The following is an 18,081-nucleotide window of genomic DNA, read 5'->3' on the forward strand; positions in this document are numbered from 1 at the left end:
TACAAGGTTAGATCTCAACACCTCAGGAAGAGCACAACTACAGACATCCCAAATTACCATCAGTCTAACCTAAAATAGGTCAAGGACTTGCCCCTCTGAGATAGTGTGGACAGATCCACCAAAGATATTACTTAAACAGTAAGTTTCTATCCTTAACTTGTATCTGGACACCGAGGTTCAAAGCATCAGCTCCTTGTCTGCTCTCACCTGGCAAGCTGACCACAGGGCTGGAGAGCAGCACAGATGCTCCTGCATTCCTGCCTGCCCCAGACTGCAGGAGACACAGGGCTGTGAGAAACACTTCTGTTTAAGACTCAGTCCACAAACTATTGCCTAAGTTCAGCTTACAAACCTAAAAGAGCAGCTGGGCACATACAAGCACAGCTCCAGTACCTGGAGCTCAAGAAAAGGCACCTCAGTGAACCTCACTGGGTCACTGACAGGAAAGCTTTTCCCTTCAAAAGAAGTTTTCCACACAAGTTTTGTGATTTGGCCCTCTATCCATGATGCAGATGTTGATGGCTGGAAACAGAAGTTGAGCACAGGGAAATGCAGACTTTGGGATCAATGGGTCAGCTTGGCTGCTGGCAGTTCACAAGGAGAAAATGAGATGCATTAAAAACTTCTTTCTGGTCAGTCTTTATTTTACACATTTGCATCACAGCAGGGAAACCAAGTTACACAGACTGTCCTGACTTATCTCTACCTTGTTTCTCTTCAAATAATGTTTGCTGTTCTTTTAATAAAGTTTAAAAAAATACTGAAAAAAATCCATTTTTACATCTGAACAGGAACTGAGGAATAGGATATTTACAGGTCACCAAAACCCCAGGAACTGGACCTTGCTGTACACAGAAAAGTCTTCTTTAGTTCTTCTGGAGGTCATTTACTAAATGAATTCAAAGCTACATTGTACAAGGTGCCCTAAAGCTGCTTAATGACACAAGAGGATCTAGAATTAATTATTAATAGTTCCTAAAGGGCAAGGGAAGCTATTTAGACCCATGCTCTGTTTTGATAGAGCAGGTACCAGCTCCACTGGCTACAGGATGAAATGCTTCTGACGATGTGGAGGTCGGACTCTACTTTAGTACACAGAGAGCAGAACACTTGAGTGAAATCCCACAGGGAAATATTTATTAAGAATTGTCCTTTCTAGAGGATTGCTGCAGTCAAAACATAAATGGGTTCTTGAGCCAGTCAGCCTACAAGAAGGGATTCTTTTCTCAGCCACTTTCTTCCTACACTACTCAACATCTGAGTATCAGTATTTTCCTAAATCCTGTTCCAGCCACTTGGAAGCACAGGTCATGTATAGTTCTCCCTGGATCATTGCTATATCCAGGCAAGAAACTACAAGGGGGAAAATGCACAGCTTCCCAATATTCCTAAGGAAAAGTGATTAATCAGCCCAAAACAGTGTCATATCCAGCAGCTACAAAAAAGAAGCCAAATTAATTCAATTTAGAATAACCTTTTACAGCAAATCAACCCCAGGGAACACAAAGAAACATAGGTCAAGTGTCTCTGAGCAGCACCACCTCAGCTTTGTGAAACATTGAGGCTACTGACAATGTCACAGTTTCAGCGTGAGCCCCACAATGTTCAAACCTCACTGCACCTCCCACTCCTGCAGATCACAGCTCCTCACTCTTTGTACACAGGTGAAAAATGGGGACATGCTCTATGAGTGAAGTAGGGATCATAACAGGATCTATAAAACATCTGCTTTCAAGTGACAGCAGTCTGTTAGCTGGCGTGACAGGTCAAAATGAAGGAGACTAAAGGTAGGCTAAAGGAAGAAGGATGTCCTTCCCTCTCCTTACTAGGTAGGGAACTGCAGTTCTCAAAAGAGCCTACAATACCCAATATTCGCTTCAAATAGGGAAGTTTTCAAATAAACAACAAAATCCCCTCCCTTCTCATTAATTTGATTGTCAGTGACTTGACTGCTTTTCTCTAGAGGAACACAGAGTAAGGAAAAAAAGACTTTAAAAACCTTCCACGGGACTTCCACCAGATGTGCACACTGGAGTGATCAGGACATGCCCTTTCATGGCCAGAAGGAATGTTACAGTGCTCAAGGATACATGGTGGATGCACGCTCATGCTAGAGAGGGTCCACTTAGCTTAGAAAAAATACATCTTCCACACTATGAGCTCCAGACAAAATGCTGCAATGCAGCAAATTTTTACAACATGCTCTCCCAGGGTATGCCAGCATGGAAATCCAGGAACAGGGCACTCAGCTAGAGGGAAACACTGAACAATGCACTGCACACATCACGACATGCCGAGTTAGATGACAACATCAAAGAGCATCTTAATAGGACAGCATGTGGCTTCTTCAACTCAAACTGCTCCACTCCAAGCAGGCAGCAGCAGTGTTCCAGATGACCCCATTATGTCTTGCTTTCTTTTAGTACGTCTCTTGATGAACCATCAAGGAAAACATTTTCCAGCCTGAAGAATGCAAGAGTCTGGCAGTTGCACTGCAAGGAGGCTTCCTCTGGAAGACAGCCTGCTGAGCAGCTACGGCAGGAAGGAGGAATGCAGCAGGGGCACGTGCATGTCAGCATCCACAGGGATTTATTGGGGCATAACCTGCATTACAAGTGAAGACTGAACCAATCTCATTTTTATCTGCAGAGGGGACCGAGTGCTCTGCTGCAGCAACATATGGGAAAGCATTCAAACCATTTATTCCCATTGCACCAGACCTGCCGTTCCAGGACTCCTGTCCCTCTGCTGCTGGGTACTGTCGGGGCGATTGCTTCAGCTCCTCACTTCAGTAAAAGCAGCGACAGGGAAGTAAAGCTGCATATCCCTAAACGATCTGCAATCCACAACAGCTCCTCTCGCTTCCCTCCCTTCGAGAGGCAGAGCTTCCTACCAGATAAGCAGCCATCAGCATGTGAAAGGCAAGCACTGATTATCCTGCCTGGGAAGCTCCAAGCTGCTGCACTCCACTAGCCCTGGAGTCATGCAATGCCAGCCATGCAGCTGTGGGTCTGCCTGGGAAGGAGGGGAGGGAGCAGTGCTGTCTTTGATGCTCTGCAGTGCAGCACTCACCGTGCTGGAGAGAAGCACAACTGCGGCCATCCTCTCCACCCTCCAACATCCCAGCTGCCGACCCACCCATCATATCCATCCTACACCCCTGCACGACAGACTTTTTGTCCTGCTCCAAGGAACTGCACCAGAGAAAAATTCACTTTGGAAATGGCTGCAAAAAGATTCTTCTGAGTTTTGGTTTGACCATGACTTTGATTTTCCTTCCTAATGCTCAGGTCTGACCATTTCCTGCTGCTTGGCATCCTGTGTAAAGCACCAGCTAAAGCTGGTTGTAGAGCTGACTGCTGAAGCTCAGGGTTGAACTTGGAAAAAGCTCTTGTAAAAAAATACTTCCAGAATACTGCTGTGGCTTTTCATGCCAAGACAAAAAGAAATGACCCGGTTTTTTTGGCCTTTGACTGGTGAGCCAGGGACTTGGCAGATAAACCTACACCATATGCAACTTTAGCAAAAAAACTGCATCTATAAAAAAAAAAAAAAAAAAGAGAAACCTGAGACTAAGGTAACAGCACCTGCCAAATTGTCAGCTCCACTGATGCTGAGGTATGGAATAGGCAGCTGTTTGGAACCAGCTCAGCACTTCCTGGGACCACAGCACAGCCCTCGAGGTTTTCAGTGAAATGCCACACCCAGGACAATTTCACATCTCATTCACAAAAGGAATTCACAGGCTCTAGAATAGCATCGTCCAGATGCACTTCGTTCCTGACAGCACATCCTTATCCCTTACATACCTCAGTGCTAACACACTTCTTCAGTGGGCTTCTCTCAACAGACTTTACAGCCTGTTTGAGCAGCCCTTTGGATGCAGTGAGTGACACTTCCCAGGGACAGAGTAACTGCAGAGGATGAGTTTTTCAGGTATTGCATTTAAGTGTATGATGATCTGGGACTGCCTGTGTTTTGTTTATGGTCCAATTTCTCACACTTCAGCTAAATACACAGATGACTTCTTCCTACAGAAGGCTTAAAAGGCCCGTAGGTCACCAAACAGCCTTTCCAGTGGTATAGGATCTCTTCCCACTAAAACCATCTCACTGCAAGTCAATGACAGCAAAGTCAAACTATCACTGCTGTGATTACTGTGAAGTTACAGCTGAGGAGGAAAACAGAAGAGGACACTGCAGCCAGAGACAAATGCTATTCTTGTGCTTTACCTGAAGAGAAAGCAGTTCCAGGTATCAAAGCAGGTAGATTTGTTTCTACCATTTCCATGGTGCACAGAACCAACACCTGGGAAAAGAAGGGGCAATGGGGGAAAGTGATGCTGCTCCTCAAACAGCAAGTCTTGGTACAGACAGCTCACCAACAGCTCCACAATCCCTGCTCAGGAGTGAGGAAGTGGTTCAAGATTCTAGAGGAAATCCTCCTTCTCAGATTGAAGAATAAAATAACCTAGTGGCTAACAGTTCTCTTATCAGCTGTGCCCCAGAAATGTAGTCTCTCCAAAAAGCCAATTCCTGAACGAGTCTGTAAGCGATGCTGGCACATCCAGAGCTCTGACAGTGTCTCTCCCTGACACCCTGGCAGAAGCACCTGGCTCAACAGCAGCACATGTCAATGTCTCTGCATGAATATTAAGGCTTCAGTGGGTCAGTGACTTACACTTGATTTATTTTCGTAAAGCTAATCCTCATTTCACCAGGAGCCACTTCCATCCTCCCCCAAATTAACACCCATTCTCACTACTACAGCTCTGGACACCAACTGCCCTACTGACAATCCCAGGGACTACAGAGAAAAAACATGAGGCATTTTGGAACGTATCTGTAAAGACTCCACTGCAAGTCTGCAGCTAACAGTCAAGGATTCTATATTCCCCTTCATCAAGGTTCTGGTCATAATCTTCTCCTCTCCTGATAAAAACCAAACATTTAGGACTGGGAGTTACAGCTGCCAGTTTTTGGTGGCAACACCACTTTGACCAGTTCAGCTCATCTCAAACAGCAGTGTCATTAATCCTACACAGCCAGAGAGATACAAGTAGCCATCCAGAGAGGCCCAGTAACTCAGGATAACTGTGAACCAGAGATTTATGCTGCAGTAAAATGGCTTGACAGATTTTCATTGGAGAGTCTGGTACTGTTTACACTGTGCCAGAAAGGAGCGACTTTTGAAATACCTTGAAAATATTTTATGAAGGCAACCAAAGTGCTCTGGGTCACAGCTTGAAAGTAAACATTTAGGCAGACCCCTAAAAAGCAAACATCAGTCTTACACCTCTTGTGTACTTGTTGTCAGGTGGGGGTGAGTCACGAGCAACTCCATGGACAGTGAAGAATGTACATAAATGCTTATTGCACTATGGGCTTAGTGCTTTAATGGAGAACAGTCACTCGTTTCCTGTATAGCAACACAGCTGAAAACCTGACACATTCAGGTGGACACCTGCAGGGATAAGACAAGAAGATACTTATCACCTCTCACACTTGTATGAGTTAGAGTGTCATCAGAAGTCATCTGATCCAATACCCGTTCAGTCTCTCAAATAACTGCAGTTGTTCCCATCCATTTGTTCTGCAACGTTTTGTCCAAGCCAAAAGGAGAGTTTATAAAAAGAAAAAAAAAAAAAAATACTTACATGTCTTTATCTTCTTTTCCCACCTTCTGACAGGCTTTGCAAGTCCCAGCATACATGTTACATAGCAAGTGTGTGTGTGTGTGTATATATATATGAGCATTATATAAAATATATTCTTTACATACACACTGAAGATCCCTCTTCACATTAGTATTACACATTCTGAAGAACGCAACAATTCAGAATAAAGAACCGATCCAGAAAGGGGGGGGAAAAAATAAGCTACCCAAAATCCCTAGGAAAGCTTCACACTCCTTGCAGGTACCAGGAGATCCCATTTTCTTAGGATCAAAGGAATAGTTATATTTCTGCACTGCTTTGCTCCCCCTAGACATACCCCACTCTGCAGTTTCAGTGGTGGGGAGTGCAAGTTGCTCCCTTTCCACTGAGAGTAATATTAATAAATTAAAAAAGTTTCTCTGAAAGTGCTGCCTTAGTCCAGTCCATCATGCTGTGCCTTCCCATTCGCCCTGAGGCTCTGCTGAACCATTCACCACTTTCTTGACCTTCTTCATGCCCTCCATTACTCCTGAAGTCGTCACCCTGGAAGAGAAGGGAGAAGCATCAGACATCAGACCTTGAACTGTAAAATCCATTTCAGCAACAGCTCAACACCATCTTCCTGTACCTATCAAACAACACATCTCACATCTCTTTACCCACGCTGAGCAGTTTCCATGTTTGATCTCCTGTATAATCCTGGACACAACACAGATGGGCATGAGAAGCACAACCACTGTCCTTGAGTACCTCAAGGCCCTTCCCATCTATCATTAAGCTAAAGCAGCAAGTAATATTGGCTCATACTTCAAAAAAGGTAACAGGGGTGGTTAAACCAGGTGTTTATTTGCTAAATTTGAGCAGTTCACTTAAAACCCCCCTTTTACTATACAGCTGATCACCCTTATTTCTGTGACTTTCTTCTGCATTTTAATAGGTACAATGTATTACACAAATACACACGCAGTGGACAGTGCCCCAAATGAACCATATTGGCTTAATGCACACCAGCTCCTCTTAACAGCAAAATGAGCAGCAACAAAACAGAAGTGAGAAGTCATCATTTTTACACCACCCAAGTCTGGATTTGTCATGGCAATCTGACCATTGAACTACAAAGCCTCACAATACCATTCAACGTTAGGTAGACTGAACTGTTTATCCAGGCAGAACAGCACCATTCCTCTTGGAACTGCCTTGGCTCTCCAACAGCTCTTCAGCTCAGCAGCTTTTCTCTGCTGCTACACAAAACAGGCAATTTGGATGCACAACACATTTCCTTTATTCTTTTGCACAGTGTGATTCTCATTCCATACAGGTATTTTTTTCCCCCATAAATATGTGACAAAGGTTATTTTGGATGCTGAAGGTAAGAGTGCCAGTAGCTCAATGCATTCCCAAGGGATGCCTGGAAGCACACACAGACCTGTCCTGTTCAAAGCTGCCCCTGTTGGTCTGTGAGTGCTTTCACCTGCTGTTTACCATGTCAGAGTGCTTTATTTGATCAGAGCTGCTAACAACATCTCCCCAAGAGGAGAAGTCACCTTCAGATAACACTCTTCTTCCCTTAGCTCCATGTTAGATCCCAGCTTCTGCTCATGTACTGTAAAAATAATTTACTCAGCCTGCTGTGTTCAGTGATATTGCAGCAGAGGCCACACTGGGATCGTCAGTGGTTCAGACACTTTAGAGTGGGCCTAGATAAGCTTGGGCTTAATAGGAAAGGGTCACAAGATGTGCTGGTTTGGACAAGAGTACAGATCAAATAACTTTATTCCCTACTTAAAATAAAAAAAGAGAAGTACAGATAAAAGTAAGCAGGTTGCTTAAAGGAGAAAGATGGAATTAGTCAACAATTAACATTTCCTAGAAGAGGTCAAACTAATCAGTACAGAGCCATTTAGATCTCTCAAGTTCTCCCTGTTGACAAAGATTTCCCACAGTCATATAGGAAAAATTCTGGAGAAACATAAGCTAGACAAAACCAAAGTAGATGGATAACTAATCGGAAAAGTATGCATTGAGATGTACTTAATGGTTTCCTGTCAAAAGTGTAAGAACATTGAGTGTGGCTCCAGAGGGGCCTGTCCTGGGTTCACTTCTACTCAGTATTTTCAGTAATTGCCTGGGTAATGGAACAGAGAACTTGCTTATTAAATCTGCACAAGACACTAAGAGCTACATATTGGAGGACAGGACTAGAATGCAGAAAGATTCTGGCAAATCGAAGTAATAGTCTGAAAAGTACAGAAGGATGCAGCAAGACAGCTACCAAGTTTACTCTTCAGAAATAATCAACTTCGTAATTACTGAATGAGGAGCTAAGTATCCATTCCTCAGGGAGGAGCTGAAGATTGCCATGAACTACAAACCAGAAATGAGCACCCAGCACACCAATGCAGCAGCAGACACACCAGGATATACAAAGAGGTGTTTCACACATACATGACACCAAAGTCATCCCAACACTTGATTCACAGCTGGGAAGATCCCACCTGGCCCACAGCCTAGATTCCAGCAATGCACTCTAATGCCATTAGACAGCCACTGCACACCAAGGTGGTGACAGAAGTAATGGGAGGTTATGGCTAAGAGGGAATGATCCACGTCCCACGTTTATGGGACAGTTACACACAAAGTGCAGGCAGATCAAGTCATGTCCTTTGCTACCAGAGAGGCCATTTACTGTGTCCCCCCTCAGTAACAGCAAATAACTGGGAGAGATTTCTGTGTGGATTCTCCAACATTGAAGGTTACAGTCCATCTGAAGAGTTGAAGAGACTGTTCTTGTCTCGTGACAAGTGCATGAAGTAGCTCTCAAGCCCCTGCTTTTCTCAGATTGTTCAGGTGCAACAGGCAATTCCTCTCGCTCTCAGAATCAGTCCAGCCATCACATTTTAGTGCCAATAAAATAAGGGTTGCAGCACTAAGACCAAGCACACTGAAATCCTCATTACTGTCCTTGCAACAGTCTCAGCACTTCAGCTCTGACCTGCAATACAGCAGGGAAATGTCTGCTGAACTGCATTTCCAGCCCACAAATCAGAGCAGTTAAAATGCAACAAATCCTTCTTACTAAACCATCCCTCTCCAGAGAGCATTTCTGTGCCTGCCAGAGGGATATCTATCACAAATGAGACAGAGAAGGAGCTCCCCAAGCACTCCATCACACAGTGGTACATGCTGCAGAGATTTCATGGGGTTTATTTTTCTCCTGCATTGTATCCAAGGGATCAAGGAATGGCTAAACATTCAAAAGTATCTCCAGCTCTCCACAGTGGCAGATCTCAGCTGTCTTTTCTCCTGTTTTTTTGTTTTATAGTCCAACAACAAACACTGCAATACTGGCAGCAGCCCGCCCTTACAAGCTGTTGCAAACTGGAGTGAAAACTGATCAGCCAGAGAGCAAAAAAAGCTGATCTCTGCAAGGGAAAGATGTGTTAGGTGAAGAAAATCACTGCTAATGGAGCGCACCATGAATCAGTCTGCCATGAAGCACAACCTGAGAGAAAGCAGAGAAAAGCAACCGAGCAGGACATCAAATCTCAGCACAGAATAAGCTGCCTCATGACACAGAGAGAAACTCCAGATCCCAAGGCATAAGCAAAGATCAGTGTTACCACAACAGTTCCCTGTGTTGAGGTTGTTTTGGGTGTCAAGGAGAAGCAAAGTCTCCACACACTGAGTAAGATGGATTTACCGACTTGAGAACAAAACTACTAATGGCTCCTTCTCCTGCAATTCCTCCTCCAGTGGAAATATCTTAACCTCCCATGCATGTATGAACATCATTCTCACTCACGACCTGTAAAAGAGCCCTTTGATAGCCAGCATACCAAATTAATGACATTTTAAAAAAAAAAAAAAACAACCCAAGAATTCTTCCTTTCCCCTTCCTCACCCCCAGCTCATCTACTGTATTGTTTATATTTTTGTATTCATGCCCCAGAAATGGCATTAGGACTGGAAGCCTGACAGCTCTTTCTGCCAAGTGTGGCTGCACCTTTTCAAGCAGGGAACTTTAATATAACAAACTGTCAGCGACAAGCCCACGTAGTGACAGAACTCAAGAGGCTGCCCAGGACAGAATATACAGAAAGCCACTTTGCTGGTGATGAATGGCTATTGAACCTGCTTGAGAAAGGACAGACAGGTCCTTAGCTCAGCTTTAGCCACACTCTGCTCTCCACCAGGACAACTTCTGTTGAGCCTGGAATAACTGAAGAGATTCCTGCGAAGTCTGTGGATCCTTTCTCCAATCCAGAGTTACCTTTGCTATTCTTGATTTGTATTTTATTCTTGAGAGTTACAAGAGTTACAAAGAGAGGATTTGTGCCTTGTGTTGCTTCTGTCAGACACCTAATTTGCAGATTTTTCTTGAAACTTTGCATATTTCCAGTGTCTTTAACATTATTGATATTTACTGCCAGACCGAGCTTTGTATCATTTGCAATGCATGAAAACAGACCCAAGCTAGAGAGCTGCACTTAAAATGTCCTATTTTTTTTCATGGAAGACAAGCAAGCCTGGAAAAGAGGTTTGATAACCTCACAGCTTTCCCCTCTGTTGGCTCATAGAAATGTTGAGTCTAAAGGAACTGAATATGCTTCTGTTTTAGAGAACCTGATTTTAAACAAAAACCCTCTGGGAGAGGAAAACAACCATAAAACCCACATAGCAGAACACCATGAACTTTCCAGGTTTTTAGTTTCTGGCATAGTCTGTGAAGATAAGTGGGTATTTATCACATGAAAGACAAAACACTCATGCAGCGGTTAGTCAGGATACTGTCAGGCACTTAGTCACCTGCTCAAATAAACCCAGACATTTTCTCCCACCGCAGAAACAACATTTAATATTTATAAACATAAAAATAGGACCAGCCAGACCAAATCAATGAGAAATGTCAATACACTTCCATTGCAGTGCTTCACCTGTCACAGAACATGTATAAACTGTTTTTCAAGTATCTACAAACTTAATCTTCCTGATGGAGCTGGGGAAGGGAGAACCAGACACAGATTATACCCTGCCAAGTGCCCAAATGGAATAAAACTTCTGGTGAATCAGATCAGAAAAATTCAAGCAAGGCTAAGGGGAACAACCCACAAGGCACAACAATGGAAACTCCCAAAGCAAAGAGCAAAATGCCTTACTAGGAATAGGCTCACAAGGAATTCTAACCCTTGAGTTTTTAGCAATGTCTATCTCACTAGGGTGAGATGTAAATCACTGAATTAGTTCATTAAACTTTCTCCAGCTCATTTCTGGCAGGTTCTTCTAAATTTAGCAACTTCTCAATTGACTAAAATCACTGTATTTGAAAGGTGTCCTATTATTAGTCCTAGCAAAACCCCCACAAGCAAAAATTCATTAAGCACGTAATACAAAGTTGAAATTCGCTCTAACAGGCAAAAAGGAAAAAAAGCTTTTTCTGGTACAATTACAAATTCTGCCAGTTCAGAAAGTGACTTCCTGATGTGAATGCTTTTTTATCAAACAGCTTCCAAACTGAGACCAGTTTCTTACATAAACCATTTAAACACATGTAAGTGATAGTGATTTTAAGGTCACTACCCACTAGTCGGATTCTGCTTACAAAAATGACAGATTTTCTAGACCCAAAGCAAAAATAGCTAAGCATTTAAAAAGATCTTTGTTACTAGCCATATTTCTGAGATGTTAAACTCTTTACATGACATTTGAGTCTGGATTCTATGATTCAAACCTCCTTGTAGCAGTTTTCCAATAAGATTCATTTCTTTCTGAGCTAACTATGACAGCAAACACATTTGGACTTTTTCGCCTCTGTAATAAAAACACTGTTGATTTATTTCACCCAGGTAAAGGAGATTTGCCAAACTGGAAAAAAGTCTTAGGAACAGGCTTCTGAGCCTGTATATCAACTGCAGTTATGCATCAAATGTGTAACTACCAAAGGATTAGGTTAGCTCTGCTCCTATTAAGGCAGCAGACTCTGGGGCACCTAAAGCTGTATCCAACACCACTGGCAGGCTGAATTTCTTAGGGCATTTTTAATTACACGTTCAAAAATGCCACTCATTTTTTAAGTCCTCAGAAAACCACTGCAAAGAAAATGACAGGGACTTAAGGGTGAGCCCTGCTATATAATTTTTCCAGGCTAGCTCAGGTCCTGAAGCATTTGTGGTACCTTGTGGTTTAGCGGCAGGGAATAAACCAGGGAAGAGTATTGATAAAAATCCATCTCCTTGGCTCAGTGCTGCTTAAGATATATTTTTGCAAAGCTATATGCTGAATGCCAAGGCAGAAGGGACCTTACACCCTGTTCATTTATTACTACATTATTTTTATACATGTATTATTATTTATGTGCTGCAGATTGGTGGGTCATTTTTGTTGTTCATTTGGGTTTTACTAAATATGAAGCATTAATGATGATCTGTAAAACTCATTCACGTTCCACGACCTAAATTAAACTTAGAAGCTTTCTTACTTGATATTTTCATGGGCATCTTTTCACCCCATGAAAAGCTTTACCAGCTTATTCCACACTACTGCAATATCCAGGTCAGAGGCTCCTATGCACACCACAAATCTCTTTACACACACCAGAACAGACACCTCCTCTTTAAATGTGGGCAGATCCTCATCTTTGTCAAAGAAGGATTTAGAGAGATTAAAGTAAACTGGTTTTAAACACTACTTTTCTCAAATCAAGTGAAGAGGTAAATAAAAGGGGAGAGGGGTTCTTACACAGCTTCCATCTCCAAGTCATCCTCATCATCTTGAGAGAGCTGTAGGTAAGGGTTGTCTGATGCTGGACGGAACTTGTACCCAGTAAGGACAAAGAACACGAGTGTGGCCATCTCATCCAGCAGCTGCAAGTGAAAACACAAGATTAAGTTCACTCCTGCAATGCTCTGTGGTCACGAAACATTGCTCCTCATTCATAAGGTTCAAGGTTTAATGGCCAAGAGGCCTGGGCCACAGCAGAAACAGAGTAATTCCTGTCCAATTGTCATTCATCCCAGGCTAAAGGCTGTCAAATCCTTTGTTCTTTCAGTTTTCCAAGTCACTTTAAATACAGTTACAGTTCTATCCATCTCTCCAGAGCTTTCAAAGAACTATGGCAAGACTTGGCTTTTAATTGAGGGGGGGAAATCATCCCTACATTGCTATTTTCAACAGTTAATGTATTCCAAGGACTCCCTGCACAGTTACTGGGATTATATGTTAAGAAACCAAGTATTTAGAAGTCCATAGGCAAAAGAAGCCCTTAGATGGAAGAGCAAAAGCATATTTTCCTGGCTCCCTGAGGCTTCAATTACATAGAGCAAACCTGACTAATTTTTTTCTCCTTTGTATGTTCTTGATTAATTTCCTTCAGACATTTTTAAATTGAAAGACTAAAAATCAATAATGCAATTACTTTCAGACATCTCATGTATCATCCAGCAGCCTTGCTGGACAAACATAAAACTAAGAATATATTCTTTCACCTTAAGCAGATCAGTGATAAAAATCAAGAGGAGGCAGGGTGCAGCAGTATGCTTTGAGATGTTTTACTATAACATGAGGAACAATTTATGGAATTTTGTTGTGCAGTTACAGTTAAGGAATAATAGAGGAAAACATCAAGGAATGGATGTATTTTCCTTTGCTGGCAAATACCTGGTACAGCCATTTCCACTGGAATGGAACAGCAATCTTTATGAGAATTGCAATGATCCGTGTGAAGTAAATGTAACACACAATCTGGGAAGGAAAAGGAGAAAGCATGAGAACAATAGCATCATCCTTATAGAACCTTTTTACCCCAGAGAAATAGCTCATGCAATTCCCAGACAACTCATTATGGCAGACTAGCCTTATTATGCTCCTCAATAAACATGGAAGATATAGGCTGAGGGCTCTACTGCTTGTTGAACATCCAATAACTCAAGCTGTTGGTAACATATTCAAGTTACAGCAGGAAATGCTTCAAGTATCACAATTTCATAGAATTCCAAGAATCACAATTGTAATTTATTACTCTTGCCACTTAGAAGAGCTTGAAATGAGGCCGTTGGAAATCATTAAGAAGCCTGTGTTCTCCTGGGAAACGTACTCATGGCTCCCACTGACTTAATCAGAAACTGCACACATGCATCTCCAGGCACCATTTGGTCCCAAGTTTAATTTTTAGCGAGTTTACAGTACGTTATTCAAGCCCATCAATTCAACTGGCAGCTCAAGCTGTCTCCAGAGGAAATCAGGAAGCATTACAAATAGCTGGAATTTAAAGAGAGACAGAAGGATACTACCATCAGGAGAAAAAAAGGAAGTTGCTTTTAGGATTGTAAGCCAGTTGACCAAGATGCCAAAGCACAGCAGTGCCAAGAGCCTCTATCACATCCACCAGCTACAGTAGTTTCCAACAAGTATTCCATCAAAAGCTCTGAACAGCTTCCAAGTTCCCCACATGCATGTGTGCAGGTGTTTTACTTACCATGACATAGTAATGTCTGAAGAGCTTCAGCTTTGCTAGGTTAATGGCAGCTATCAAGAGAACACAAAAGTCCATCAGAAAATTGTTAACATAAGACAGTTTCTTTTGATGCCTGTCTGCAGGGTAGGCAAGTGGTCAAAACTCAGGTAATCCTAGGCTAGAAGGATTTGTCCTGAGGTGGGCCAACCTGGCATGTCCACATACAGGACAACTCCCAGGCTGGGGTGAATTCACTCTTAAAAAGGGAACTGAGATTGCTTTTACACTGAATTTTATATGCATACACTCTGCAATACAGAACCTTCCTCTACCTGTATATGGCCAACTACACACTGGCACCTTGCTCCTGCCAGAAGGGCCACGCCACCTGACACTGCCTCCTAGAAAATCCTGTCTTTTCTAGAGCCCTCCCTGACCTGCTCTGTGCCTTCAGCTGAGCTGAGCAACTTCGAGGTAATCACAGCTCTGGGAACCACTGCATCTTGCTGAACAGCAGCACAGCACTTTAATACCTAAGCAGGGTCCTCTATCATTCATGGATCAGCCACAACTCACAAGTGAAATGGGAAATCATCCCAAACAGTTCCCCAACACGCAAGCTGAGGCCCCAGGCAAACCTGTGCACATTGCACAGATCACATCAGCTGGAGCAGCACAGAACATTCATGTGAACAAGCTGAGGTCAACAACAGATGGAGCAGCTGTCAGCTCTGGTCTGAGAGTCAGCTTTTAGATGTGCAGCAGGATTACAAACATAGGCCACTGATGCTTTTGTGACAACATGAGAGGAAAAGAGTCCAAGATATGTTGACAGCTTACAGAGACACAGTTTAGAGCCAATGAACAGGAGCTGCCAGTTAAAAAATACTGCCACGTATTTACTGGTGCTCCCTCCAAGTCCTCATAACGTATTTATCAGATGTGAAAGTGCAATACATCGAGCTTAAGTTTACCTGCACCCCCTCACAGAACTCACCCACTGCAAAGATTTATAAAAGGCTGCATGTATTTGCATGTAAGGTCTTCAGGTTCATAAGAGAGCAAAATGAAGTATTTCAGATGAGGGAGAGAAGGGCTATCAGCTTCCAAAGAAATGCTTCACCTCCTCTGACAAAAACAAAGCAGTGTTTCTTATGTAAAGGAAATGTCAAATGCACCACTGCAAATAAATTCCTGTAGGTTCCCACTACAGAAACTACACCGAAGACAGACAGCACTCTGTTATAAAACTACTTTTATAATCTAGAGATCAAGTGTCCATTCCCAGTTTACCTTTAGTGTTCCAGGGGAACAGCTGAAAGCTACAGACACCTTGAGCCAGATACAAACCTTCCTCCAGCACACACACTCTAAGAGCAGCACCTGACCAACACAAGGCATAAACTGACTGATGACAAAGTTAAAAGCTTTTCCTAATAGAATTGGTGAAAGATTGAAACATGTAAATATGCATGATAAGTGCACTGAATTGTGAAACAGGGAAGCAGTATTGTCCTATTTAGAGAGCGCTGCATTGAGTGTGACCATGAAGATCTTGTGATTTCCCACACACCGGTTTGCACACAGAAGGATCTATTTTGAACTCAAGGCATCCAACTTCAAGAACTGCCACCAGTTGGTGCATTGACAGGCCAGGAGAATTACCAGGCTTTGTAGTTGAAGGAACACCAACTCAACAGCTGTGATTCAAACTGCCGGTCTATCAGTGCTCTACAGTCAATGCCAGCAAGCTGGGGAGTAATTTCTGATGGATTCAAGCACTGCATAGGATGAAAGGACAGCAAAGCCAAAGATCTGACTGCCAACTGAGGTGTCATAATTCCACCTCTCCCAGCTGATGGAGCACAGCTCAACATCTCACCTACTCATCATGGTAATGGTCCTGGGCTGATGCTATGAAGCTGCTTTATTCCCTAACCATCAGCTCAATGCCCAAGGACACTGCCTTTATGATGGCCCCGGGGGCTGGGCCACAGGGCCCGAGTGCGGCTTGGTTCAATGGTTCAGCCCTAGGGCTCGGGGCTGGGGGGGTGTGGGCAGGGCTCAGGAGGGAGTGCACCAGGAGCACTGTGCTGCTTTTTGATTTCCTTTGTGTTCCAGCTAGCTGGGAAAAGGTTTTGTTGGGTTTTTTTCTTGTTCTTTTTTTCCCCTTTCCTTCCCCTTGCCTCACTGCCTCCCTTCCCTCCTCACCGGTCCAGGGAGCCTGCAGGTGGCCCCGGCTGGTCTGAGCCCGTGTGTCTGTTCCCTCTCCAGGAATCTGTTGCATTTTGAGGGTCTTTTTTCCCCTGTTCTACCCTGTTTTGTTTGGGTTTTTTTCCACTCTCCACTTGTCCTTGTGGAGGAAAAGGGGAGGCCCTTTTCCCTTTGGAAGAGACACTCATTCCAGAGTGTTTCCTCCTGAAGTTTTGTCTCCAAACCCGAGACAATAATCAATAGCAAAGAGTCATAAATTGGTATAGCCACATATCCAGAATGTCTGAGCATGGGAAAGAAGGGGAAGGAGAGGAAAAAAAAGACAATCACCACCAAGGAGAAAGGCTAAGGAGGCACCTGTGGAAGCTCACTTGCTCTCCTCAACTGCAGCAATATTTCTCTCCGCTATCAGATACGTAAGTCAGCATTAATGCATGTCTACAAAATTCTGCCAGGCTTTTTTAAACAATTCAAAGTTACAGGACACACTGTTCTGGAGAAAAATCTAAAATCATCATTGCTTGGCATCAGCAGCCTGTGAACTGCTTCCTCACAGGCTGAATGTGCTCCAAGCAGTAATACTGGAGTCTTGCTATCCTGGACACTCAAAGATTTCTGTTCACCTCAGCCTGGCAGCCCAGACAGTGACAGCAGCATTTACAAGGAGAAAGGCTCAGCCAGCAGCTGTCACTTACAACTTGAATCACTTGCAATCCAAACCTGTAAGGCTGTGATAACACAGCAGCAACCACAGCATGCAGTAAAGGTTGGGTAAATTTATATTTTGAGTATGATAACCATTCTGCAAAGGACAGTACTTAACTGCAGAGAAGGAAAAAAAAAAAAAATTAAAAGAGACCTTCCACCAAAGGTTTTAGAAATTAATTCACGCCTATGTTCCATCTCTTTCAGACAATAATTAAAAAGAGAAAAGCCATCCTCCAAGAAAGATTTATAACATCTATACCTTGCTTCCCTCAGTTTTCCCTCTCTATCACCATTTACTTTAACAGCTTGTGCCTGCAACAGCCTGATCTACATCAATCAAAACACAGCACACTCCAGTATTTTGATAAGCAGTCTCTTTTTGAGATTGTCCCCATGCTAATTTCCAATGTTGAGGCTGTCTATAAGATGGAAAAAGAAGATGGACCATCCACTGCATACCACACAATAGCCTTCTGATGAATAAATCTGACCTTTTCAGATATAGGTATGTAGTAACAATCACAGGATTGCAGCTGAGGGCACGGGGAGCTCGAGCCCAGACAATACAATCCATAAAGACAAACCATAATGCAGCCAGTGAACGTGCTCAAGGTACAGCTGAGAGTATTTCTGCAATGCTTTGCTTGCCCTACTCATGCTGGTGCATTTGAGATGTGATCTGCGCCATTATCAAACCATAAACGGAAGCTTTCTGCTCTCCCCCACGATGCTGCACACGTAGATCTAGCCCTCAAAAAAGCAGCTCTGAGAAGTGTGGCTCTACAGTCTCTAGAGTTCTCTCCTTAAAAGCATTCCTGTAGTAGAAAGAAGAGGTCAGACAGATACAGCAATGCCCAGTGTCACGCACAAGAAGGTGGCACAGATTAGTTAATCTTGAATGTCCCAAACCACATCAGCCATTTGGCACAAAAGCTCTCCACCAGGGTCAGATGAAAGTCCAAAGTACAGGATAAGCACTGTACCTCCAACAGAGTTGCCACATCAACCCTGGACAGCTCTCTGGGGCACCTGGAAGTGGTGCTGAGCCCAGCCA

The 18,081-nt window shown here is 43.3% G+C and overlaps 1 protein-coding gene across 3 annotated transcripts in view; it reads right to left on the reverse strand.

Moving 5' to 3' along the window:
• Positions 1–623: 623 nt before the first annotated feature.
• GPR107 (G protein-coupled receptor 107) overlaps positions 624–18,081 on the reverse strand; it is a 39,491-nt gene continuing 22,033 nt past the window's right edge. For all 3 annotated transcript variants that reach the window (XM_032130653.1, XM_032130651.1, XM_032130652.1), the window contains exons 15-18: positions 14,127–14,176; positions 13,310–13,393; positions 12,392–12,516; positions 624–6,199 (exon numbers count right to left, since the gene is read on the reverse strand). In XM_032130653.1, the coding sequence (XP_031986544.1) occupies positions 6,103–6,199; positions 12,392–12,516; positions 13,310–13,393; positions 14,127–14,176 (356 nt within the window). In that variant the 3' untranslated portion in view covers positions 624–6,102. The remainder of the gene's footprint in view (positions 6,200–12,391; positions 12,517–13,309; positions 13,394–14,126; positions 14,177–18,081) is intronic.

Source organism: Corvus moneduloides, chromosome 21 (genome assembly GCF_009650955.1).
Source record: "Corvus moneduloides isolate bCorMon1 chromosome 21, bCorMon1.pri, whole genome shotgun sequence".
NCBI classification, from domain to species: Eukaryota; Metazoa; Chordata; class Aves; order Passeriformes; family Corvidae; genus Corvus; species Corvus moneduloides.